At 41.5% G+C, this 26,358-nt stretch overlaps 1 protein-coding gene across 1 annotated transcript in view; it reads left to right on the top strand.

The window, feature by feature from the left end:
• Window positions 1–26,358, top strand: part of DLGAP2 (DLG associated protein 2) — a 287,488-nt gene that overhangs the window by 193,384 nt on the left and 67,746 nt on the right. The window contains exon 7 of the mRNA XM_075557186.1: window positions 11,318–11,537. Coding sequence (XP_075413301.1) covers window positions 11,318–11,537 — 220 coding nt within the window. The remainder of the gene's footprint in view (window positions 1–11,317; window positions 11,538–26,358) is intronic.

A 26,358-nucleotide genomic window follows, 5' to 3' on the forward strand; every position in this document is an offset into this window, starting at 1 on the left:
AGCTCCACATACCGTCAATGAAAACGGAGTCGCAGTATATAATTCTAACTACTAACAATGCTTCTAGTTGTCAATAACGCCTCGCGCACCCACCGGCCACTCCGTGGGGCAAAGATGAGGCGCTCTGAAGCCATAAAGAGCTGAAGTCCCCAGATCCCCAGGGGCAGCTGGCCTGCATCAGCAAACTCGCCCCACCACAACCCTGCCGAGCGAGCGTGACAAAAATAACAGCAACCATGTTATCGCACACCCGGGTATTTCAATGATTTCATTGAAGAAATCCTCGGTTTTCGCCTTGAAACCGCACAAGATGGTTTGTGAGCACTTAATCATCTAAACAGATTAACTGAAAAATAACAATACATTTGAACACCTTCTTTCCTTCTAAGGGGGGGTGGGGGATAAGTGCTGTCAAAACAAACTTCCTTCTTTTTCTATTCATAGAACCTCGTTCACCAAAACATAACTTAAAAGCCAGCAGATTTAAAAAGGCTTAAAGCATGCCACCACAGGTGTTAGCAGTTTTATAAACAGATTTAAAGTGATGTCACCGCAGGTGCTCGCAGTTTCTTACTTTGTCTCACTTGATTTTAACAACCAGCTTCTAATTAAATAGATATCATACCCCAAAACCCAGCGCCATGGAGTCCATTCTGACGCACGGCGACTCTCCGGGAGAGACTCGAACTGCGCCGTTGTGGTTTCCCAGATGATCAATCTGTGGGGGGCAGACAGCCTTGTCTTGCTCCTGCAGGGTGCCCGGTTGCTCTGAAAAGCTGGCCTTGCTGTTAGGAGCCCCACACAGGGTCCCCTAAGCTCCGGCTCCTGAGATGCCATGAATACCTCTCTAAAAGTTCTCATCCAACCTTCAAAGGCCGTCTGTCCTGCAGTCATTGTGACAAAGCAGAAGACGTTCTCTCAGCAGTATGCTCACAGGGAAGCCAAATAGGGTCTACAAAAATAAATAGTTCCTCGTGTCCTTTTCTATCTGAAAATGTTCCGCGTGATGAATAATGGCAAAGCAGGTAAGTTTGGTGTTTTATGTCTTTTGGGGGGCTTTGGAATTTAGAATTCCCAATCATGCCTATTGCTGAGTTCTAGAAAATAACATTAAGTAGAACTCAATTTTTGACTCTAAAAAGCACCGTATACGGGAACTTACAATATCCAGGAGCCCTGGCAGGGTTTTGGGGGGGGGGGGTCAAACCAGCAACTCCATTGAGTGATTCCGTATCAAACTCCCCAACACAGGAAGGGAGAGGGCCGTTCTAGGTGACGGAGGGTGACGCAGGAATCGGTGACACCTGTGGGCGTCTGAGATACTTGCACTTGGTGACTAAACTTTGGTCTTCATGGCTAGCCCTCCTTTTTTCCCTCATGTGGAAAAATAAAAGTGAGCATCTGAGATGGGGGATAGAGCAGTGTTGCTTAGTGGGTATAGAGGCGTTTCTGTTTGGAGGTCATGTTGTGAATCTAATTACTGCCACCAAGGTGCGTGCTAAGATTGACTAGCATGGCCAATTGCATGGTATACACATCTTATTATTTTTAAACATAAAAGAAACAAAGATGAAATAACGAATAAAAGCAAGTGACTCTCATATGAGACCGGCTGAACTTTGCTAAGTAAAGACGCCAAAGACTGCTTGCAAAGGAAGGACTGGAGCGGAAGCAGGTTGCAAGCAGTCACAGGTGGAGGAAGCAGCAGACATTGAGAAGGCAGTTGACTCATAAAACCTGACACTAGGCATCCTTTTGTGAGGCCCATTGTCTCCGTGTCCTCTTCCTGAGAGGACAAACGCATGGCTGCCTCTCAGGGTAATTGGCAAGCGACAGCTGTCGCCTGAAAGCCTTGCCTTTGCATTTTGACAACAGAGCCAGTGTTTGGGCTCTCGCCAGCTTCAATCTGCTGAGACCCCTTGTGCATCTAGGACTCTGATTCTCTCAGCCATCGGTGCAGCGGCTGATGCGGCAAAGAGGAAAGGAGGGCATATGAGCATTAGGTACCACAAGAGCCACGCAGTGTGCAAACGTTCTCCACTGGTTTGCAAGCATATCCAAGGTTGAGCTTCTTGATCGCCTCTCTTCTGCTTTCCCCCCCTGAATGCTTTTAATCCATTTAAGAAATGACATATTTTGAGAATCTTTGAGGGGGGAAAAATTTTTGTGAGATTTCCTTTTCTCTTAATTTGAGTTTCATAACTTCAACTTCGGTTCCTTTTAGCACAGAAACCTGGGAAAAAAGCTTGTTGGTGTTATGGGCAATTGAGTCCGCTCCAATCCATACATAATAGTCCTGGGCCCTCCTCACAATTATTCCCATGCCTGAACCCATGGATGCAGCCACTGTGGCGATTCATCTCCTTGAGGGCCTGCCTCTCTTTTGCTTGCCTTCCATTTTATCAAACATGATGCCCTTCTCCAGGAACTGGTCTCTCCTGACAAGATATCCAGAGTATGTAAGAAAAAGGCTTGCCATCCTTGCCTCTTAGGAGCAATCTGGCCCTACTTCTTCCAACACAGATAGATTTGTCCTCTTAACAGTCCACGTACATTTAATATTCTTTGTCAACACTACAGTTCAAATGCATCAACTCTTCAGTTTCCTCTATTTAATGTTCAACTTTCAAATGCAAACGAAGCAATGGAGAAACTTGTGGCTTGGGTCAGGTGCACCTTGGTCCTCAAAGTATTCTCTCTGCTCTTCAACACTCTAAAGAGGTTTTGTGCAGAAGATTTACCCATTGCAATGTGTCGTTTGGTCCCTTGACAGCTGCTTCTATGAGCATTGATTGTGGATCCAAGCAAAACAAACTCCTTGACAAAGTCAACCTTGTCTCCAATTACCATGATGTCACCTATTGGGCCAGTTGTGAAGATGTGGCTCTTCTTTACATTGAGTTGTAACCCATACCGAAGGCTGCAATAATTAATCTTCATCAGCAAGGGCTTCAGTTCCTCCTCAATTTTAGCAAGCAAACTTGTGTCATCTTCAAAACTATCTTCAGTGTTTTTTGCAGGTTGTTACTAAGACTTCCTCCGAGCCTTATGGCACATTATTCTTCATATAATCCAGCTTCTCTGATTAATTTGTGTGACACACAGATTGAACAACTAAAGTGAGAGGATACAACCCTGGCACACACCCTTCTTGACTTAAACCATGCAGTATTCCCTGGTTCTGTTTGCACAACTGCTTCTTGCTACATGTACAAACTCCTCGTGAACACAATGAAGTGTTCTGGAACTGTCATTCTTCTTAAGGCCATGCACTGTATATTACAGTGTACGCAGTCAACCGTATGATTATGATTTGCACAATCAAGGAAACACAAATAAACATCTTTCTGGTATTCTCTGCTGATAACCACCGGATGTCCATAATGATTGCCCTTGTCCCGTGTCCGCTTCTGAATCCAGCCTGAACTTCTGGCAATTCCCTCTCAATGTCCTGTGGCAACTGTTGTTGAATGATCTTTAGCAAAATTGTGCTTGGGTGCGATGGCATCATTCAAGTTTGAGCATTTTATCCGGTCTTTTCCAGTCAGTTGGCCAAGGAGCTATCTTCTCAATGTCTAGATGAGCGCTTCCAGTGCTTCGTCAGCTCACTGGAACTTTCCAATGGGTTTTCCATTAATTCCTGGAGACTTGGTTTGGGCTAATGTAGTCAGTGAAGTTTGAACTCCTTCCTTCAATACCACTGGTCCTCGCTCATGTGCTACCTCCAGAAATGGTGACTGTTGTCTAGTTCCTTTTGTTCAGTGACTCTGTTCTCTCCATCTTCTCTCGATTCTGCCCAGAGCACCTTTCAATACTGACACTGAAGGCTTGACTTTGTTCCTTGAGTTTTTAAGTTTAGGAAATGGTGAGCATGTTCTTCCATTTGGTTTTCTAAGTCTAGTTTGTTGTGCATCTCCTGTGCTATCCAGCTCTGTCTGGTCAGGCCGCTCTTTGCAGTTGTCTGGTCAGCTCTTTGATCCCATCCTGTCTTCCATTGGCTTTAGCTACTCTATGAGTATGAACAAGATTCAGATTCTCTTCTGGCCTCTACTTTGATTCTTTCTTTATTTCTTTTTGCTTTCTTCATGAATGATGTTTTTGATGTCCTCCCACGGTTTATCAAGTCTTCTGTCATTAATGTTCATTAATGTCATTAATCTGTCTGTTGAGATGTTCTGGAAATTCAGATGGTTTAGACTCAAGGTGGTATTCGGGCTCTTGTGAACTTGTTTTAATGTCCTTTAGCTTCAACCTGAACTTATATCTGAGCAATTGATGGTCTGTTCCATGGTCATCCCCTGGTCTGGTTTTCACTGCTGATATTGAGCCTCTCCGTCATGTTGTCTCACAGATGTAGTCGATATGACTTCTATGTATTCCATCTTGGCAAGTCCATGTGCATATTCACCATTTGCGTTGTTTAAATAAAAGTATTTACTATGAATAAATTGTTGGAAAGCAGTTAGAAAGAATGTTTAGGTATGTTTAATATCCTGGCTTACATAAGGGAATTGCGCAAACATTCGAATTCTCTCATGCAACTAGCACTGAAAGCTTGAAATGTATGAATTAAAAAGCAAATCTTTATTCACCGATGTATGGAATGAGACTTGATCTTACCCATAAAATCTCTTAGCTGGGAGAATCGCACAGAAAGTGCTAGCGATTTCCATTAAACCTACGTGAGTGGTAAACAGGTGACTCGGAGTGCTGCTGACACCTGCTCTGGATGCACAGGTGTTTGGGCTGGTGTTGCTTGGCCTACCTGTTTGAACTTGGCCTTTCCCGGAGGATTTGATTTTCACCATTTGTCAGGATGTTGAATGGGACTTCATTCAACATTCTCTGAATGACAGCCCCTAAAATTTTAGAGAACACAGAATGTTCTTGTCTTACTTTATTCATACTTTCTATTTTAAAATGTTTTTAACATTCTTAAAATTTTTACATATTTCACATATAATGTTCACTGTTAAATGTCTCTATTTAACTTTAAAATTTTAAACATTTCACATATAATGTACACTGTTAAATGTCTCTATTTAACTTTGTCTTACATAAAACAGGATACTACAAAAAAACAACAGGATAGTACCCAAGTTTTTATAGCCCTTAAATGCGCATAGAATCAAGCTTTTCTCATCTTCAATAGGACAAACAATAATATAATAATGATTACAACTTGCTGATACCTACCAAATTCTTGAAGCAGCCTTGGTGGCACATTGATTAAGCACTGGCTGCTTGGAGATAGGCTGGCAGTTTGAACCCTCCCGCTACCCTACTGAAGAAGATGTGGCGGTCGGCTTCCATAACTCTCGATGGCCTTGGACGCCAGGTGGAGCAGTTCTGTTCTGCTAAATGGCAATGGGTTTGGGAACCATATTCCTAGAACTGGGTTTGAGAGACTAGGTTCAGTTCTGTATCCCTTGCACAGCACCATAAACTACGACTGTGATCCCCACTGACAGATGCAGGCACTGAACAAGTATGAATTAGAGGTCTTACCCTGTGCTTTGCTGGGAACTCAGGAACGTAGCAGAATGAAACACATAGCTTCTGATCTCAACACGCTTCTCCTTAAAGAAAGCCCGTGTGAAAGTTACTATTTCACAGCCAGTGGCACAATGGGGATTCAAGGCCCTGTCTAAAGATCCTAAAGTCAAGCACAGAGATGAACAAACTATACCTCGGAGCCGTCTGTTCATCACAGCCCTCTAGGTACTGAGCAGATGCTCTTGTGGTGTCTCATTCTTGTTACTAACAGGCCTGAAAACCAGGCCAGAGCAGACCCAGGGTGAGCCTGTCGGACAGTGGCTGGCTGGTGTTCCCGACGACAGATACTACTTCATGGCCTTAATCTTCTCCAAGGAAGACAGAATATATCATGCTTTTATGATGTGAGGTAGTGGGGTGTTCCAAAAGCTAATATTGCTCAGTTCTCAAACCTAGTACTCAACCTTTTGGCTTCTATCTCTCTGAAAGAGATAGAGAGATTCCATAGGGGAGTCAAAGAAGGTAGGAGGAAGAGAGCAATGTGATTGGACCGATTCAAGACATCTTGGTCTGGCCTATCACTGCCCATTATCAATGGATATCTTATCACCTGCTCGAATCCTGATCATCACTCTATATACACTGTACCTGATTTTCAGTGTCTCTATGACCTAATGTACCTCCCAGTTGAAACTGAAGAAATGCTACCTTGATACAGGCTAATTCACTCATTCTTGTTTATTTCAGTCTTACAATATTGTGACTCACAATGTTATCAAGAGTGTGTAAGCATCTGTAATCAGACAGATGTGACAGTTCAGTGAGTGGAAAATGGACACTGCTCTTGAGGCCAAATACAATATTTCAAGCTCAAGAAAGGCTCTTATCTTCCCTCGGATGAGGGCTGTGCACCTTTCCCGAGGCTCCGCCCAAACACATCTTCCTGAGCCCACAGGGTCCAGGAGCAGAGAACGTTTGCTTTGGTTTTGTTTCTGTTCATTCAAAATTCTGAAGTCTACCACCTTCTCAATTTGTATTTCCCCTGGGACGGATGCAAGAGTCAAGGACAAAGACAGAGGTTTGAGGAGAGCTGGAAGGTATTTGCCTGCCTCACAGTTTCAGATCACCTTGTTTTATTACCCCTCAATGTCTCGAGAAAAAAAACAAACTCTTTTCATGGGACTGAAACCCCTTTTTAAAAAAATTTTCCTTTCAAGTATCATCTGACATGATCTCCAGGAAGCCTCCAAACCAAATCAACCAAAGAGGTGTCGCACCCACCCCACGCCCCTCCAGGGAAACCTCAGGGTTTCACAGTAGAACTGTGTTCAGAGAGTTCTGAGTAGTTGTGATCTTTTGGAAGCAAATGCCCAGAAATGTATTTGTGCACTCCCCTGGGGGGGTTCAAACTGTCGAACTTCTGGTTAGTGGCCAAGCACATTAACTTCCAGGGACTCCCCAGGAAGGCCCCCAATAGCTTTATTTAAAGCACTTGTCTGCAGCCAGACAGTTATCTTTATGATCCAGTAGCTTCCAGCCTCAACATTGAGAACTCTCCCACTTAGCTGCTCACTCTCGGAAGCAATTTAAGTCATAGGTCTGAGTTAGAGGTCACAAAACAGAGTAAGCTCCTCACTGTAACATCAAAGCCCTGGTGGTCCTTGCTATCATTTATCCAATTGCCTTTCCATCCCCATGAGATAGCTTTAGTGTGTTTGGCCACGGTTCTGATAAGAGTGTGAAATCATATCAAGCTTGCCAAGTCTCCTTCAAATGAGTTGAAGACATCTGCTCTAAGATAACACATCATTTCAAATCTTGGATTCCACTCTAGATTCATAAGTGATCCACTTCCCAGCCACTTTTTATTGGTTTGGAGGGAGGAGTAACCTTCCTCTCTGGGCCCTCACTGGTAGGATTTGTAGTTGGGAACATAGCTGAGAGGTCCTTGCTGAGAAGTCAGACTTTTGAAGGGCGAAGGTTAGGATCTCTTCTTAAAGAAGAGCGGGCAGGAGGAGCCATGGCTTAGCAGAAGAGTTTCCACCCAAACCTTCCATAACCATGGCTAGTGACATCATTCACGTATTTGCCTTTTCAAGCTACCTAACCTGCATTGTTGATGTAAATGTCATAAAATGGTCTAAGATGTTTGGTAAAATTGTACGTAAGTGAAAGCTTCAATGGAGACAAGTATATAATCCAAAATTTGTCATATTTTCATACCAGTATGAGTGTTTCTGATAGAATTTACCCACTAGGTACATGTCTTCGTTCTCTAGTGCTGCCACACAGAAACACCACAAGTAGGTGATTTTAGCCAACATCAATCCACCTGCTCACAGTTTAGAAGGCTAGACATCCAAATTCTGGGTACCAGCTCTAGGGGAAGATTTTCTTGGTGGTGTAGTGGTCATGCATTGGGTTACTAACAGCAAGGTTGGCACTTCAATACCGCCAGCCACTCCAAGAGGGAAAGAGGCGGCTTTCTACTCCTGGAAAGATTTACAGCCTTGGAAACCCTCAGAAGCCATTCTGCTCTGTCCTATAGGGTCGCTGTGTGTTGGGATCGACTCAATGGCAGTGATTTGGGGTTTTTTCCTTTTTTATTATTGCCTCTGGGCTAGATCCTTGCCTCCTTTCAACATCTGTGGATCCAGGGTTCTTTGGAGAGCTCCAAGTGTCTTGGAATCAATTTTCCTGCGGTCTATGAACTTTCTGATGCAGGGACTCCAAGTCCCTAAGACCAGTGCCACTCCTGGGCCTTCTTTCTCCTTGGTTGCCGTGGGCTCTTTGCTCTCTCGGCTCACTTCTTTTACCTTTTATATCTTGTGAGACAAAAGGTAATGCAGGCCACAGCCTTACCTCATATCAGAGCCGTGACCTGGCAAATTGCATCACTGTATTGCATAGCTATCTAAACACTGAGAATTGTGTCCCAGCCAGGTTAAATGGACTTACTGGAAGCACAGTCCGCTAGATGGGAGTCCATGAAGCTGGGAATGTCTTGATTCTGTTTGCCCTCAATTTGTGTGATCCCATCCCAGATCAGAAATCCTCAAACCATTTAGATTTCCGCCTCCCATTCATTTTCCTCTGGTCTTTTATGCTGACACAAGCTAAAATCTCACTCAAGCATGTACTCTCTATCTCTCTCGTTCTCTCTCATTCTTTATTACATTAGAGCTTGGCAAGTGGCCCTGTCCCCTAATTCACCTCGGCGTCCTCCTCCATAATCTCTAGAGTTCTGCTCACTGGGCACTTCAGGATGAAAGCAGTCATTTTTCTATCTCATATATGTATTTATATATATATATATATATATATATACATAAATCTGGGTAAAACTATAGAAGTTCACAAGTGGTCTAAGTGTATAGAATTTGCTTTCCTGCAGGTAGAATCTGATTCTTTTATCTTGTTGACTCTCTGAACCATGATAGAAAAATAACTAATCTGGCTTTAGAAAAAACACATTTTTAAAAAATTTATCTGCCAGAATAATTCATGGGTTTCAGAAAATTGTTAGTACTTTCCAGATCTTACTAATGAGAACTCAAAAAGAAGAATAAAGGACATAATCATTTCTTTCTTCTCAACTTACAGAGAGAGGAGAGAGGATGACGGGAGAGGAGAGGAAGGGAAGATGGAGGGAAGGGGCGTGGCTGGGAGGAAGAGATCCAGATGGGAAGGAACTGGCATTCAAACTTTAGAGTAGAGGCAAAACTACAGCAGGAAACACTTGCATGAAAAACTGGCAGTGCGGGCTTAGGGGAAAGGCGTGCATAGGATTGTGCGGAAGCATCCAGCAGGACCATGGGGAAGGCTCACCTCCTGGAGAAGGTTACACGTCCACGGAGCTGCTGAAGGGGCTGAAGAAGGAGCGAAGTTCAAATGAGGAAAACTTTGTAGCAAAGGGAACGCTAGTTCAAATCATGGTGGGAGACTGCATTATTTTTGTATGACTTGAGGCTGTGACCCCAATGAACTTGGGGTGAGGAGTAAGTTCAGAGGGAGCAAGGGCCGGGTCCTGAGGGCTGAGCGTTGCTTGAAGGCTGCCACTCGGGGAAAGACGCTCACGAAATGGGCAGAGACCATGAGAATTCTTGTGGTGGGAGGCAGAGACTAGGGAAGAGGCAGGCAGAGCGTGACAACGAAATGGAGCTGGCCGACGCAGAGAAGATTAAATATTAAGGTTGGTTTTAGCCGGATGGATTTAGAATGGAGAATCAACCCTGCTCCCCACCCACCCCCCCCCAAAAAAACCCAGGACCAACTGGATTTGTAGGATGAAGGAGCAGTGGCATGGAGCATGATTCCCAGGTTTCCCTATAAGCAAGAAGGGAGAGGCAAGGAGAAAGCCTGGGGGGCAAGTCAACTGGACACAGTGGGCCCTTCATAAACAGCCCGTGGCTGCTGCCCTCCCCTAGTTGCTACTCTTTTCCTTCCACGCAGCTCGTTTGTCAATTTTGTGAACATTTATCCTCCTGGTATCTACAGGTTGATGTTTAAAATACACACACAATACATCTGTAATAGGTAAATCATTAGGTGCAAGCTATTTATCAAAGCTCCCTTTGTCCGAATTAAGTAAACCATTCCCTAATCTCTGTCCATGGTGAATCCATGGGCCTCTTATGCGAATGTCTGGGGGCATCTATATGTCACCACCCTAGTTTCATCTTTCAGGTTCTCATTGCTTTGCTCTGCCCGGTCTCTACACCTTTGTCTATACAATATTTTGCTTTATTGGATTTCCATTTGAAAGTTTTAGATTTGACTCATGAAAAACACCTAAGTGCCAGGAGAAAGTATGTCCTCCACATAGCTGTCCACACTGAGCAAAGACCCTTCAACTCGCCCGCTGGTCGAATGCACAGATATCCCTCCACTGCCCGCAGACAGCACAGTGTGTGGGCGCAGTTGGGGCTTTTCAGTTCTAAGGGTGACTGTGCCCATGAAAGACTACTGTGCTGATGCAGATGAAACATCGAGTTTGAAAATAATTGATTTTTCTGCTAATCTACCAAACAAAAAAAGCTATACTAATCTCCTATGCTAGAAAAGGGGGAAATTATGGGATTGCAGTAGATTCCATATATTGCTTCCCACTATTGCTTGTCTTGTTTGGATTTAGATATGTGCTGCTGTGATGTAGGAAGTAACCGTGAGTTGGAATCATCTCAACGGTGGCAGGTTTAGTCTGGCTTTTTGGTTTTGTGGTTGGTGTTTGTTCCTATTTTTTGTTTTGTTTTTAGTCGTGGGAAGTATATTCGTTTACAAGCCAGATGTTTTATTGGTTTAACAAGTGGATTGTAACTTCTCACATCTTTTTAAATGACTGAAAGCAGCTTACATTTCTTAAACGTTCATTTATTTATGATTACATAGTCTCAAATTCCAGAGTTATCTGTGCTGTAAATGGCTGGGAAAGGTAAGGGAATTCCAGCAAGGAATCATATTGGGAACACTTACTTTGTACCAGATGCGTTCCTAAACGTTAAGTGTACTACCTTTCTCAAATTTAGCCATCAATCGATTCGCCATCCTGGTATGCTTTGCCCTGGTACTATAGATTTTCATCAGAATTTGAGAATTGGCTAGATTTTCATCAGAATTTGAGAATTGGCTGAATATTATAAGAAATAATCCAATAAACTATTCCCTAAAGACAACAAATCCCTCAGTCTGATTTCAAATGAATTATTCAAAAGGTTTAAGATTGCACATGATTATCGAGACATAAATCTTAATCACATGTGCTTTTGTAACACGGTTAACACTGTCTGAACACTGGTATCAAATGTACTATTGATTATTCTAGATGAGTGAAGCTGAGATCAATGGGCAGTTTGAATCGGTGTGTGAATCCGTCTTTAGTGAAGTTGAATCTCAGGCCATGGATGCCCTTGATCTCCCTGGATGTTTCCGAACAAGAAGTCACAGTTACCTTCGGGCTATTCAAGCTGGTTACTCCCAAGATGATGAATGTATTCCTGCAATGACATCCTCCAACATCACCTCAACCATCAGGTCAACAGCAGGTAAAAGAATGCCCTTTCTGTCCTTCATCATGGAATACTTACAGGTGTATTTGATTCTTTATCCTAGGGGAAGCAGGAGGCACCTGTATTACAGGTAAAATTTACTACCCAAATATCTGATAACTTTGTAAATTTCATTTGCTATATTATCATATTTTAAGTGGTATTTGGAAATGCTTGTTTTGTAGGTAAACTTTATGTCTCTTAAAAAGTAATAACAAAATGTTAAGGTTCTTTTAAATAGTCACGTATTATTTTTGTAAAGTTTGTACAGGAAAGCATTTTAAAGTGCTGACTTTTGGAAAGTAATGCTTCAAAGAATAAAATTTAATAGATTGCAGTAAAATTCCAATCCACAGGTAACGACTTCTAGGCTCCTCTTAGCAATGTCCAGCCTGAATCACTGTTGCATGATAAGCATATCTATAAACATGATTCATGGTTGCAAAACAAATCAATCATTAATGTAAATTCACTAATAATCGTAAAGCTGAAGGATTCAATGTCACAATTCCCCTCAGTTCTCATGGAAAAGCAAGCCCACTCATTGAAAATTTACCACCTAACCTAAATATCACTGCATAGTATTTTATTGCACTATTGTTATTTATATAATGAAATGAATATACATGGCCTTGAGAAATCCGTGAAATACAGCAAGCAATAAAATTGTTCCATGATCCTATAAATGCTAAAAAAAATTTTAAAAAAGATAAGCTATGGAATAAGGTAATGTCAAAAAGTGAGGTAATCTGAATATCATAAGACTTGGAAAGCTGCAGAAGGACCAACGGCGCTGTAAGGGGCAGTTTGGGAAGAAATGGAATGCACTTTGTTTATGCTAAGTTGCCCCAGGAACCAGAAGACATGTAATCGGGAGTGGGCGAAGGGAACAAAGGGATGCTCAGGAAGGAGTATGTCATTAAGGCCATAAATAGCTCTCCGGGAGCTTGCGTGCTGCAGCTAATAAGAGTTTTAAGAGAAGGCACATTCCAAGCTATATTCAATGTGTAAAATATACGCTATTGTTGCACTTGAAAGGACACGATTTAGTTGGATGATCTATAGTTAGGAGAGGAAAATATGGATTTAAACCCTAGTCCACAATGGCCTATGTATAAGATTTTGACTCTTGGTTGTCTGAAGTGTCCACAAAAGAGTAGTCGCTATTAAAATTTTATTTAAGACTTTTAGAGATTTTTTTTCTTACAAAAAGCTACGTATGGACAGTCTTCTTCTTATGCTGTTTTGTTGAACCTCAAAAGAGATCGGTGTGATACTCTCTGACCAGTCGACCTTGGGCTCTCCAGGAGGATAAGCATTAGGTCATGGCACGCTGTATTTGCAAAATACAACTTTGTGGAAATGGAGCGAGCAGGTGTGATGGAGGCGCTTCTAGTGAAATATGCAAAACTCTGACTGCTATCCAGTTGCGACCTGGGGCCAGTGTGTGTGTGATGAGGCCTGAGCTGCCAATTCGCCTCTTAGATGAGCCATTTCCCATGTTCCTTCTCCCCGGGACGGCATGGTCACCGCTCATGCACTGGCCCTCGGTGAAAAAGAACTGCGATATTAGAGCAAATTAGAAACTCCGGGTGGGAATGAGCTGTACAATCCTTGCATTTTTAGAAAACACTTTAAAAGATCATTACTGATATAGCCAACCAATATTGTTGAGTATCTATCATGAGCAAGTGCCAATTAGATATTTTATTGTCTTCATAAATGCCTTGGAACAATAATTACCTAGTAGAAGATGGTTTTACTGTTTTTAGGATTGTCATTACAGAGAGAATAAAAATAAAACAGAGATTGTATGGAGAAAATGTAAGAACTAGTACGAAACGAAACTCAAATTAAAATTCTGATTTATGTGTATATAATTTTTACCACCTACATTTAGTATTCCCACAGTATGTGCATCGAATTAATATGAAAAGCAAGCTTATGGCTTAGCTGGGTTCTCTACAAAGGCAGGATTATATCTGTAGAGTGGGTCACACATTTTTAGAAATGGTCAAGTTCCAAGTCCACGGGTAAGAGGTTAGACTGCAGGTTTCCCTGGAGCCACATAGCTGCTGGGGTTGATGAGCCCAAGATCATCAGGGAGATGACAGGCTCCAGGGGCTGCAGAGGCAAACAAATCAATCCAAAGTCGTCCGGTCAAATGACAGGCCCCGGGCGGCCCCCAGGATTGGTGGGCAGTACGGAAGACAGGTGACTCTATTTCAAATAACAAGAGGTCAGTGAACCAGATGCAGGTCCAGACCCAACAAAAAGCCAGCAGCTTTTCCCACAGTCTAATATTATATTGACAGCTGGCCATGCCTTCAAGGAGCTAGCATTACGTGGGATTAGTGGGTATTAAGTGGCAAACCATTGAGGATCCTGGCACAGCCAAGTTGACACAAAATCTTAACTACCTTAGTTTATAATATATGGGGAGTGTCAGCGTAATGGAAAGAACTGAGGATCAGAGAGGTAAATGAAAACTTCCTGACAGAAGTTAGCACTGTTAAATTGGAAATTGGTATTTTGAAGAAATATAGGTACAGATCAACATGAATTCTCCTCCTTGCTGTTATTGTTTTCCTCTAAGCATTATATATTTTTAAATTATGCTTTTCTTACCTAAGTATAAGTGAAACAACATGCAGTAAAATATGCTTAACAAAGTAGTTAAAAATAACAGAAAATTGTTAAAGTTGTAAAAGCATACAAAAACAACATACAGGAATAAGATAAGAATGCCCAATATGGCAATGTTCACATTCTTCAACTTCCAATTGAATTCAGAGTCTCTTACTCATTCAAATTCCATTTTTATTTTAGTACTTGGAAATTATATATTAACACTAATACATAGTAATTATACTTTCTTAATATGAATGTGTGTGACAGAGATAAATGATTTACCAAATTGACTTTATCTTACTAGCTTATTCTAAACTAGCTCTTGAAACTAATTCAAACGAAATTCTTTTCAAAAGCATGACAAAGTGATTATTTTTAATAATATCATTAATTTATGTAGGTTTCTTTTTACATATCTGGAAAAGAAAATAACAGTCTTATTAAATTGCCTCGCTTTATATAAATGTGGATCTATAATATTAACATTCATGTATTAATAAATTAAATCTCAAATGTGAGCACAAAGGATGATTATGAATTTTAAAATATGTATTAGAAGTTTTCTTAGAAGCGTCAGCAAGTTGTTGCTGCCCTGGAAGTCCTGCTTGCTTGGGGAGCACACGATCACCTGGGGTTCTTCATTGAGCCTTACAGGCCTGTGGTGATCCGGCTGAAACGGGCTCTTCATCTTATCCCCAGGGAACCGAAATAGAATGGAATACAACGTGAGGCAATATGACCCACCATCATAAATGTATCTCCATCCTACTGTTTCTTTCATTATGAAAAAACGTTACATATTGATTAGTATCCTCTCGTTAAATGAAGTGGTTTTGAAAGCATCTAACTTTCATTTCACACATGGTTTCTTTCTCATCTGTGAAATGATTTATCAGATAGATTTACTTGTCTAAATATGCATTTCACCGATTTTTCTTGGGAGGGAATGTTATTGATATTGTGGAGGAAAATGCTATCAAATTAGATTATAATGATTTTTCTCTGGGTCAAAATTTTTCTCAACTTATGCCACAACTGATTCCAAAAGTCATTAAAACAACAGGAAAATCTATGTGAAGCATGACTGAGAAGACAGCCATAAACATTTTTATTTCATAGTTTATATTTCTATAGCAACTTGTCTCTCAAGGGCACTCAATAATTCCCAGTTTCCGAGATAGATATTTGCTAACATATGAAAAAAAGTGTTCCTCTATATTTCTGCACCTTGAGTTATCAGAGGTAGGCTAAACATTCTTCTGTGCTTTGATTTTATTTTCATACTATGGTTTTGTTTCTGTTGTTACATTTATTTCTTGATCTGTCTCAATTTGAAGAACTATGACTGGGCATTTAATCCTCTCATTTGAGGATCCAATCTAGAAATTACATCTTTAAAGCACAAGTTTTATTCAAGTGTGAGAGCCTGATACATTTTTCAAATGGTCTGAATGTGTTGCCTTAACCTTCTTTCTGTCAGTGATGTGGCTCGGTCAATTTTCTGCGTGAATACTATGCAAACTTACCAAAAGAGACATTGACCCTCTTTTTTATTTGAATTTGAAAAGTAAAGAATTTGAACTTTAGAAGTGGAAATGGAATTGATCTGAGTGCTGATAAACTATGTTAGTCAATGTAGCAAAGAAGACTGTGAACTCATAAAATACCGAAGGACACACGAAGGTGACTTGGGCTTCGGGCACTGGTGTTTCTTGAAGTCCATGGTTCTGGTGCCCTCCTTAGCACAGTGAGCAGGTGTGTTCGCCTCTAAAGCAGGGCGATGCACTTCATCCTCACTGGGTGGTATGTATGCCTGGCAGCACATCTTTGAAATCAAGTCATACTGAGGAACTGATTGTGTCGTTTATAGATCTTCCCAAACCTCTGGGTTTCTCTCTTTCACCTGGCCTTTGAGCACCTCATCACCCACTCACCCTTCCCCAGATTGTTGGGGCACGAAAGAATACAAGCAAAGGGCTTTAAAATACTCTCAGAAAGTACTTTGGGGGTCGGGGTGGAGGGACTAGATCTTCCCATGAAAGGGAATAGCTTGGCTTTTCGCAAGCCATAAAATCCAGATATCAGAAAACTCAACTCAGCCTGTCATGTATGTGAGGGATCTATAAGTATGCCAAGTCTCTGACATGAGAGGTTGTTTCTTATAGTGCTATGAATCAGAGCATCTGATCAGCTTTCCACAAATTAATTGCACCATATTATTCCACTGGAATGCATGCATTTCCCAACAAGCGAATGGAACACTATAAATGTTTGAATAATTTAATATAAATAAACAAAGAAGTCAATTAAAAAGTAACACATGGTCATTTTCTTTTTAAATTTTAATATATCATTGTATTGGGGGCTCTTACAGCTTTTATAACAATCCATACATCACTTGTACCAAGCATATTTGTACAAATGTTGCCATCATCATTTTCAAAACATTTTCTTTCTATTTGAGCCCTTGGTAGTAGCAGCTCCTCTTTTTCCCTCCCTCCCTCACCCACCCTCCCACCCTCGTTTATCAATTATTTTTATTTTCATATTTTATACCATCCGCTATCTCCCTTCACCCATGTTTCTGCTGTTTGTCGGGGCAGGGGAATGTTGTACATGAATCAATCGTTGCAATCGGTTCCCCCTTTCTCCCCCTGCCTTCCCCTATCTTCCCCCTACCCTCATGGTATCGCTACTCTCATTATTGGTCCTGAAGGGGTTGTCGGTCCTGATTTGTGTGTGTGTGTGTGTGTGTGTGTGTGTGTGTACCAAGAGCTCTTATCTGTACCAGCGTACGTGTTCTGATCTAGCCACATTAGTAGTAGAGCTGGGGTCATGATAGTGGGGGGGGAGGAAGCATTAAAGGACTAGAGGAAAGTTGTGTGTTTCAGCAGTGCTATTCTGCACTCTGGCTGCCTCATCCCTTCCTGTGGTCCTTCTGCGTGGATGTCCAATTGATTACATATGGGCTTTGGGTCTTCATTCTGACCCTTGCTCACATCAAAATGGTTGTTTGTTTTAGATCTTCTGATACCTGATCCTACCAACATATCATGATCACACAGACCAGCGTGCTTCTTCCCTGTGCGCTTTGTTGTTTCCCTATTAGATGGCTGCCTGCTTAACTTCAAACCCTTAAGACCCCAGATGTTATATCTTGTAGTAGCCTGGCACCATCAACTTTCTTCATCACATCAGCTTATGCACCCACTTTGTCTTCAGCGATTATGTCAGAAAGAGAGCATCACACAATGCCAGATTAATGGAATAAAGCGTCCTTGCGTGGAGGGAGGACTTGAGTAGAAGCCCACCACATGGTCATTTGCGATTTTAAAGATAGTGTTTAAAACATAAGATTTTTTGAAAGTTAACTGATAGTTCAAATTTTAAAAATATATTTGTTTTATAAGTATTTATTAAATGGTCACTACATGACAGTCTTATGGAACCTTAGTGGTACAGCAGTTAAAGCACTTGGCTGCTACCCAGAGGTGATTGGTTCAAACCCACCAGTCACCCCACAGGAGAAAGATATTGGCCATCTACTTCCATAACATTTACAGCTTTGAAACACTTATAGACTGTTTTACTCCATCCTATAAGTAAAAATGGCTCAGTAACAATGGGTTGGGTGTTTCTTTGCTCTATCAGTTAGTGTACTAAGTGCCTCAGTAACAATGGGTTGGGTGTTTCTTTGCTCTATCAGTTAGTGTACTAAGTGCCTCAGTAACAATGGGTTGGGTGTTTCTTTTCTCTATCAGTTAGTGTACTAAGTGCCTCAGTAACAATGGGTTGGGTGTTTATTTCCTCTATCAGTTAGTGTACTAAGTGCCTCAGTAACAATGGGTTGGGTTTTTCTTTTCTCTATCAGTTAGTGTACTAAGTGCTCTGAATGCAAAATCATGTCAGCCCTGATGTTTGATCTCAAAAGGCCTTGAACATGTGATTAAAAAAAAACGCAGGTAGAGAAATCAGTTATTTCTTAAACAATCAAATAAGTTTTTGCTTTGAATCATTTGTTCATACCATGTATTTCGAGTACTACTGAAATCAAAAGGGCAACATGGAGGTAATGTAATCATAGGGCACAGATGACCCTAATAATTGATGGTGGACTCGGTGGGATGAGACCGTTTCTTCAGATTCAGGCAGTTACGCAGGTGCCCTCCAGGAGGCAGCACATACTGTAACTCCTTTACTGACCCCAGAAACCCGAGAAGCTACCAGGCTGGAGGCATACAATATATGGAGGGACTTCAAAAAGTCCATGGAAAAAGTGAAAGCCAACGATAATTGTTCTGAGGACAGTTGGTTCATCTCTAGGAGATCAAAGGGAAATAGGCACAGTAGTTTACCCATGGCTATAAAATTTATTCTCTTCAGAGTAGAACTGTCTCACAGGGTTTCTATGGTTTTAATATGGACAGCAATGGGCTACTATTTTTTTTTCTACAGAGTGACTGATATTTGAAACATTGAACTTCCAGTTAGCAGCCAACTTTTATACCTCATAGTTATTTAGACATATTACATTCAAGGTGCCTCTGAAATAAGCACTGATCTGATGCTTAGGAACAAAACTTGGAAATTTAACCTAAAGACACAAAAAGGTGCCAGGAGGGCACAGGAGGACTGGGAGCATCGATAATTTAGTAAGCAAAGGGACTTCTCAAGGAGCAGCCAGAACAAAGTAGGGAACCACTGAAGAAATGAGAAGAAAAAATGTTAAGAAGGAAATGAGTAGTGTCCATTGTCACAGGCAGATAAGAACCGGAAGCTTCCATTAGATTTTGCACACAGGCCTGGAACTCCAGAAGGCTGTCAAAAGAGTATCCTTGAATGATGAAGTGCTTCTCTAGAGACCCAACGCACTGCCCTCAAGTCAACTCCAGTCACAGGGTTTCCGAGCCTGGTCATCTTTATGGGAACAGGGTGGGCTGGTCTTCCGCGCACATCCACCTGGAGGCTAGCAGACCAATGCTTGCCCAATAGCACTTCTCTGTGGGACGGTCGAAAGCCCATCACCAACATAGGATACTACTTCAAGGACAACTTCTGCACTACTTAAGCCTCCTTAGGGTTTCTTCAGAGAGGCAATTGGAACCGAGAGAGCCTGCAAATGGGTACATTTGTGTCCTTTTACTTTTACAACAAATTACCTCAAATTTAGGGGCTTAAAACAACCCAAATTTGTTACAGTCCTGCAGGTCAAAATCCTAAAACAGATCTTACAAGATCAACGGCTGTGTCCCTGCAAGGCGCTTTCCAGGGGAATTCTCTTCCTGGCCTTGTAAAGCTGCTAAGGGCAGACTCCCTTCGGTGACGACTGGTTGTTTCACGTTAGCCTCTGCTTCTGTCTCTCATGTGCTCTGACTCCGCCTCTCCTGCCTCCAATTTACAGCAACTTCATTGAGCCCCCCCCAAGTAATCCAAGTTCACGTCCTCATCGCAAAACCTTAACTCTGTCGCATGGACAAAGACCCTATTTGGCATGTAAAGTAAAATATGCACAGGTTACAAGGATTACGTTGTGGACATATGATGTGTGTCTAGCTCACTGCCATTGAGTCAATTCAGAACTACACCAGTGGCTACACATTGGGCAGCTGTGGTAGGTACATAACCTGGTGTCAGTTTGGGACGTGAGAGGATGAGGAGTGAAGGGGTGGAATCCAGTTGATCAATTGGATCATAGCCAATGAGGTCTCTGTGTGGGCCTGGACTTCTCCTGAGAATTCTGGGAACTCCTGTATTTCCTCCTTGGAGGCAGGAGACACTTTTCCCTCTCTGCTCACTCCCTTGACAATGTTCTACTGACAAGACACATGTTGCTATGCCCCGGGAGCTGGAGAAACCACAAGGACCTACCCAGATGCAAAAAGACCTCTGGAGCTGGAGGAGCAACGCCAGGTAGAGACCCCTGCCAGTGTGAGATGCTTACAACGCCACTGGATCCGCAAGACTTCCAACCCACTGGCCTATGATCATCCTGCATTTGGCATCATTGCATGTGTTTCATGAGTCTGAAAAGGACTCTATAAATTGGTATTGGACATATGGGCTAATATCGGACTTATGGACTTGGATTGAACTGGGTTGGGATGTTTTCTTAATGTACCCTTTATATAAAACTCTCTCTTATACACATATGCATGTTTATGAATTTATTTCTCCAGTCTACCCAGACTAACACAGCTACTAATCACAAGGTGAGGAGTTTGAAACCAGCCACTGCAAAGAAGAAAAAAAAATTCTATTTTTGTTAAGAGTTATTATCTCAGAAACTCGCAGCAGCAATTCTACCTTGTTCTTAAAGAAAATTTCCTTGAAATCATATGCAAATTCATGTTATCTTTAATGTGAACTATGTATTAATGAGCAAAAGTTACACATGGAAAGCACTCTGGTGTAAATATATACTCACCATAAAGGTCTCTGATTGCTAAGGGTTAGTGCTCTGCGATCCTCACTGAAGCGGAATCAACTTGATGACAGTGAGTCGTATGGGTGTGCGGAACAGTATTCTAGCACGTATAGTGGGCTGTCGGGAAAGACCGAGTCCTGTGGATGAATGAGATCTCTAAACCTGGACTAACAGAAAGTGCTGAGAGCCTCTGTGAGCATCGTGCCATTTCTCTACCAGGTGTACATATTAGGTCTAATATTTGTTACAGATTCCAATTTACTCTAATATTGTGAAACAGGATCCCGTCAAAGCTGCCAAATCCTTCTGAGAAGGATTCACCTTGTGGCAAGATCACAGACCTCACTGAGCAAGTTGAGGTGCTTTCCTGAAGCTTTTTTACTATCAGGCCTCTGCCAAAATAATGTCCCCTGCACTGTGCTGCAACATAAATCTAGATTATGGCTTAGGAACTCAGAAAACCACAGCACCTGGCATCAGTCCCACGGTGTTCTAATGCCTCTGTGGGTGCTGTGCTCACCTTTCTGACTTTCTCCTCAGAAACTGCTGCTGGGAAAGCATCCCTGAAGGCCAGGGCAGGTCTTTAGAATGTCTACGCTTCCTCTGTCTGGGAATTGGCAGGAGTGTACTCAGGAAAAGGGGATTGTATGATTATAACTCTATACAAGTCCTACTGGAGGGTTCTCCTTGCATCTATTTACATTTTTAGACAGTTAAGATATGCAAACTAAATGTTAAAAGCTGAAAATCATGTGTGATTTTAGTTACCTAGATTCCTTTGAACTGTAATCAAAGAATTATTTCTTTATCCATGTAGGTTTGAGATATGCAGGATCAATCAATGAAAGATAGTTCCTGTCCTCAGACAAGTGAGAGAGGACACATTCAGTGGAAGGGTGGGGGGGAGGAGCAGGAGGACCAGCAACTGACTTCCCCTGACTGGCGAATGAAGGAGAAGCCCCAACCATCTGTAGGGTTCCCTATGGTGGGAAGTGAAACAAGAGACATAGCTAGGAGGATTTAATGAGAGATCCAAACAAGAAATTCTGTTATCATGAAAGTAACACAGATCAATTACTGAAGAAGGTTACTTAACTCTTTCACAACCAATGATTTTCTGCCTTGAATGTTATTTGTTGATACCATATGCTGTTTACTCAGCCCAAGATTCGATGCTTTTGTTTTGTTTGTGATTACTTTCTCGGTATATTTTAAGACTCAATATAAAATCATTTCTTCTATGAAGCATTCACTGTTTCTCCCATTACGTAATTTATTAAGTCGTAGGCATCAGTTCCTCTCCTCCACATTCACTGATCAAATGACTTCCAAAAAAGAGCACCTCTATTAAAACAAAAAATTTTAGTTTTAAAAAAGCATTAAATACAAAAATTAATGCTGAAATATTCTGAAAACACTGAAAGAAAATACTTTTGCTTTCTCAGAGGAAAAATTAAATGATAGCAATGCTTTTAAATCAAATCACTCAATGTCCTATCTTTCTCATGATGATGTGAGGAATGTGGTTCAACATTCCAGATTTAAATGTGAGATTATTGATTATCCAAATTTAAAATGCTTTCATCTATGCCCTCTTTACAATGTATAATTCATTTGCTTCTATTAAAACTTCAAACTCACGGAATGCCTACTTGTGACATTGTGAGACGTACACATGACAGTTTCATATTAGGTGTTTCTAGAATCTAAAGAATTCACTTTTAAATCTCTTACCTTTAAAGCACCATAGATCCCTTGTTCTAGCTAGGAGGAAATAGAAGAGAAGCACATTTCTTGCTACCTTCCTGTCACATATCATAATAGGCTTTCCCGTTCCCTTGGGTAGTAGTTGGTTGACTTTAGCTCTGGACTTTTAGTTGAGGACCAAGGTATTGCTATTTGAGTAGTGTTAGGAAATTATATGTATGATTCCCTTAAAGGATATTTATTTATGTTATATTTTTAAAATATAAAATGTATATATTTAAAATAGAATATTGGTTAACTCAAACAGAATTTTCTCCCTGTGACCCAGGGGTCCTCAAACTATGGCCTGCGGGCCACATGCAGCCCACCGAGGATATTTATCCAGGCCGCCAGGTGTTTTTGCCCCATTTTTTGTTACTTCAAAATAAGAATGTGCAGTGTGCATAGGAATTTTTTCATAGTTTTTTTTAACTATAGTCCAACCCTCCAATGGATCTGAGGGACAGTGACCTGGCCCCCTGTTTAAAAAGTGTGAGGCCCCCTGCCTCCTTCACCTTGGCAAACAACTTGGGATAAAAGATATACTGTAGGTCAGATTTTACTTGTGTGTGCATGTGTGTGTGTGGGGGGGTGTATATATGATTAGCACAATTATAAAAAAGAAAATATCGATCAAAAACTCTAGTCCTTGGGACCAGCATTGGAAAGCAGGACATGCGCTGCCATCGAGTCAATTCAGACGTACAGTGACCCAACAGCACAGCGCAGAGCAGCCCCTGGCGGGAATCTTCATAGGAGTAGGAAGCCTCATCTTTCTCCTGAAGAGGAGCGGATGGTTTGCAACAGCTGACCTTTCGGTTTGCAGGCAACTGCACCACCAGAGTAGGTGTGGAAAGTGGGAAGGCGTCACTATACTGAAATATGCTATCCCACATACCAGTGAGCTATGTCCTGTGAAACAATTAATTGTGGACTTAAAAGTATTACATGGACTACAGGTATACCTTGCTTTATTTACACACAGATTTTATTTTAATCAGAGGTTTATAACACTGCCTCAAGTAAGTCTATTAGCACCATTTATCCAACAGCACATGCTCAATTTTTGGTTCTGTGCCACATTTTGGGAATTCTCAATATTTCAAACTTATTCATAATGCTATCACATACTGGAATGACTATACTATGGTACAAATAAAAGTTTATATTCACTGAGAACCCCAAACATTTTTGTGCCTTGCTTCATTACAATAGTCACTTTATTGTAACTGAACCAGGCTTGCCTGTATAGCTTAGGAAAATCTGTCTCTGGAGGGTAAAACATAATCTCCTGTAGTTTGAACATCTTATTGGGAGAAACCAGTCCCTGGAAAAGAGATCGTGCTTGGTAAAATAAAGGGGCAGTAAAGAAGGAGATCCTTGTCAGCATGGATCGACACTGTAGCTACAACAATGGGCTCAAATATAAGAGTAATTATGGGGGTGGCACAAGGCCAGGCAATATTTAATTCTGTTGTGCGTAGGATCACTATGTTATTCAACCAATTTGACAATACCTAAAAACAACAACATCCCCTCTGGGGGAAACAGCTTGCGTTCGACTACTAGCCTAAAGGTTAGCAGTTCCAACCTACTCAATGACACTGCAGAAGAAAATTCTGGAAAACTTCTTCAGAGAGGATACAGCCAAGAAACCCTGTACAGTAGTTTTACTTTGAAACACGTGGGGTTGCCATGAATCAGAAGTGACTCAATGCCATGGGGCGGTTTGATTGGTTGGATAGTTGGTTGTTTGCTTTGGGGTTGGCAACTATGCACGGTACAGATTGTCTGACCCTCTAAGGAATGGGCCGACCTGGACGACAGCCTCCCTGTGGAACTGAATGGCAGAGACGAGCTCTGAGTGAGAAACACTCCCGACTCTACTCAATCTGAGTCATGGCATCGTCATCAGGCCTAATCAGACCGGTCACTGAGATAGAATCCAAAGTGACAGGCCCAAATGCGACAGGGTTATTAGTTGTCCAGATTTGTTAGAAGGGCATAGAGCTAGAGAACGAATGAAATCCCAATGTAGAGAGGAGAATCGAGATGGGAATTGAAAACATAAGTCTCTATCATCTAGAAGAAGAAAGAGGCCAAGAAGGAAAACCGTATCAAGAGATAGGCAGCGAGCTGAATAGAGGAATGAGGTATGCGGGGAGCCAGGAACCTTTTGAAGGACGATCACAGTGCGGAGGGGCCATTGTAACCTGTTGCTGACCTCTCGGAATACAAAGATAGGCTGGAATTAAGGAGTGTGACTTCAGGGATCGTGCATTCCATCCTCAGCCTCAGCAAACATCCTGAGGGAAGTTGTGTAGAGAGAAATGGAGACATTCTCTCAGAATAGAATACTTGCTTTAGAGTACAGGTCTTCAACTTGGAATTCAAGGACCTCCTAAGAGATGCCCAATGTATTCATAAACCGAGGGCTAGATGAATTTAAATAAGATGAAAAGTACATCTTTATTTTCGCTAACCCCTAACTTTAACATTTCCTTCACTTTTGACCACATGCAGCAAAAATTCATATCAAAAGTATCTGACGTCATCAACATTCAAATAGTTTATTATCACCTTACAGTTCTTGCTGCTACCTCAAAACAATTATGCTCCACTATACTTTGAAATTTCAGTAGTCAATTTTACCACTGCTAGCTCTCACTGTTTACTGTATTAGCATATGCATACATATGTAGTATAAAAGAACATATGTTTACATTTTGATAACTGTATTCAATGGCACTGGTTTCTTTTGAGATCATCTGTATTTGATTATTTGCCCTGAAAGTTTTGGTTTTCTTCCAACTGCTGAAGGACTCACAGAAGACTGCTCGGGCTCATGCAGGCATCGCAGTGGGACTTCTCTACTCTGGAGAACTGGCTTGCTGCTGAGGGAATGAGGACAATAGGTCCTGTTGTCAAGTATTTGCCTTATTAGGCTTCCTCATACCTGGCTGACATTACTACCAAAATTATTCTAAATTTTGCTTACTCATCTACAGTCTTTCTCTGCTAGAACACACCATCACTCACCCATCAGTTTGTCATACTGGGGCGGCTTGTGTGTTGCTGTGAGGCTGGTGAAGCTATGTCACTGGTATTTCAAATTCCAGCAGCGTTATCTGAAGTGAACCAGTTTCAGCCGAGCGTCAAGACGAAGAGCGGACTATGAAGAAGGAATTAGTCTGTCCACTTGGTAGGAATCAGCCACTGAAAAGCTTACTGGTAGCATAGACGCATTGTCAGAGACTAAAATCCTCATGAATGGAAGCGGAGCATTGTCAGAGATAGGGTCACAAGATGCATCCTTCAGGTTGGAAGACACTCAAAATATAACTGAGGAGGAGCTGCCGTCTCAAAGTAGGGTCAACCCTTATGGCATGGACAGAGTAAAGCCTGCGGGACCTTCATTTGCTGATGGGGCATGACCCAACGTGAGAAGAAGCAGTGGCAAACCTAAATTAATAATCTGAACTTGATTTGCATGATGTATGCATCTAGAGAATTCAAAGTTGTCAAAGATGAAATAGAATGCATGAAAGATCAATGTTAGCGAGCTAAAGGGAACTGTGATTAGCCACATTGAATCAGAAAGCCATATGATTTACTGTGCTGGGAATGACAGGTTCAATAAGAATGGCGTCACAGTCATCCTCAAAAATGGAAATTTCCAGATCAATCTTGAAGTACAATCCTAGCTGTGATAAGATAATACCTATCTGCACACACAAAAATCCAACATATACAACCATTATTCAAATTTACACACCAACCACTAATGCTAGTGATGCAGAAATTGAAGAATTCTACCAACAACTTCAATCAGAAATTAATCAAGCATGCAATCAAGATATATTGATAATTACTGGTGACTGGAATGCAAAAGTTGGAAGCAAAGAGGAAGGAACAGTATTTGGAAAATAAATAGTCTTGATGTAGAACTGAAGTTGGAGATCACAGGACAGAATTTGCCAAGACCAACAACCTCTTCATTGCAAACATCTTTTTCAA

The sequence above is a fragment of the Tenrec ecaudatus genome, chromosome 8, assembly GCF_050624435.1.
Source record: "Tenrec ecaudatus isolate mTenEca1 chromosome 8, mTenEca1.hap1, whole genome shotgun sequence".
NCBI classification, from domain to species: domain Eukaryota; kingdom Metazoa; phylum Chordata; class Mammalia; order Afrosoricida; family Tenrecidae; genus Tenrec; species Tenrec ecaudatus.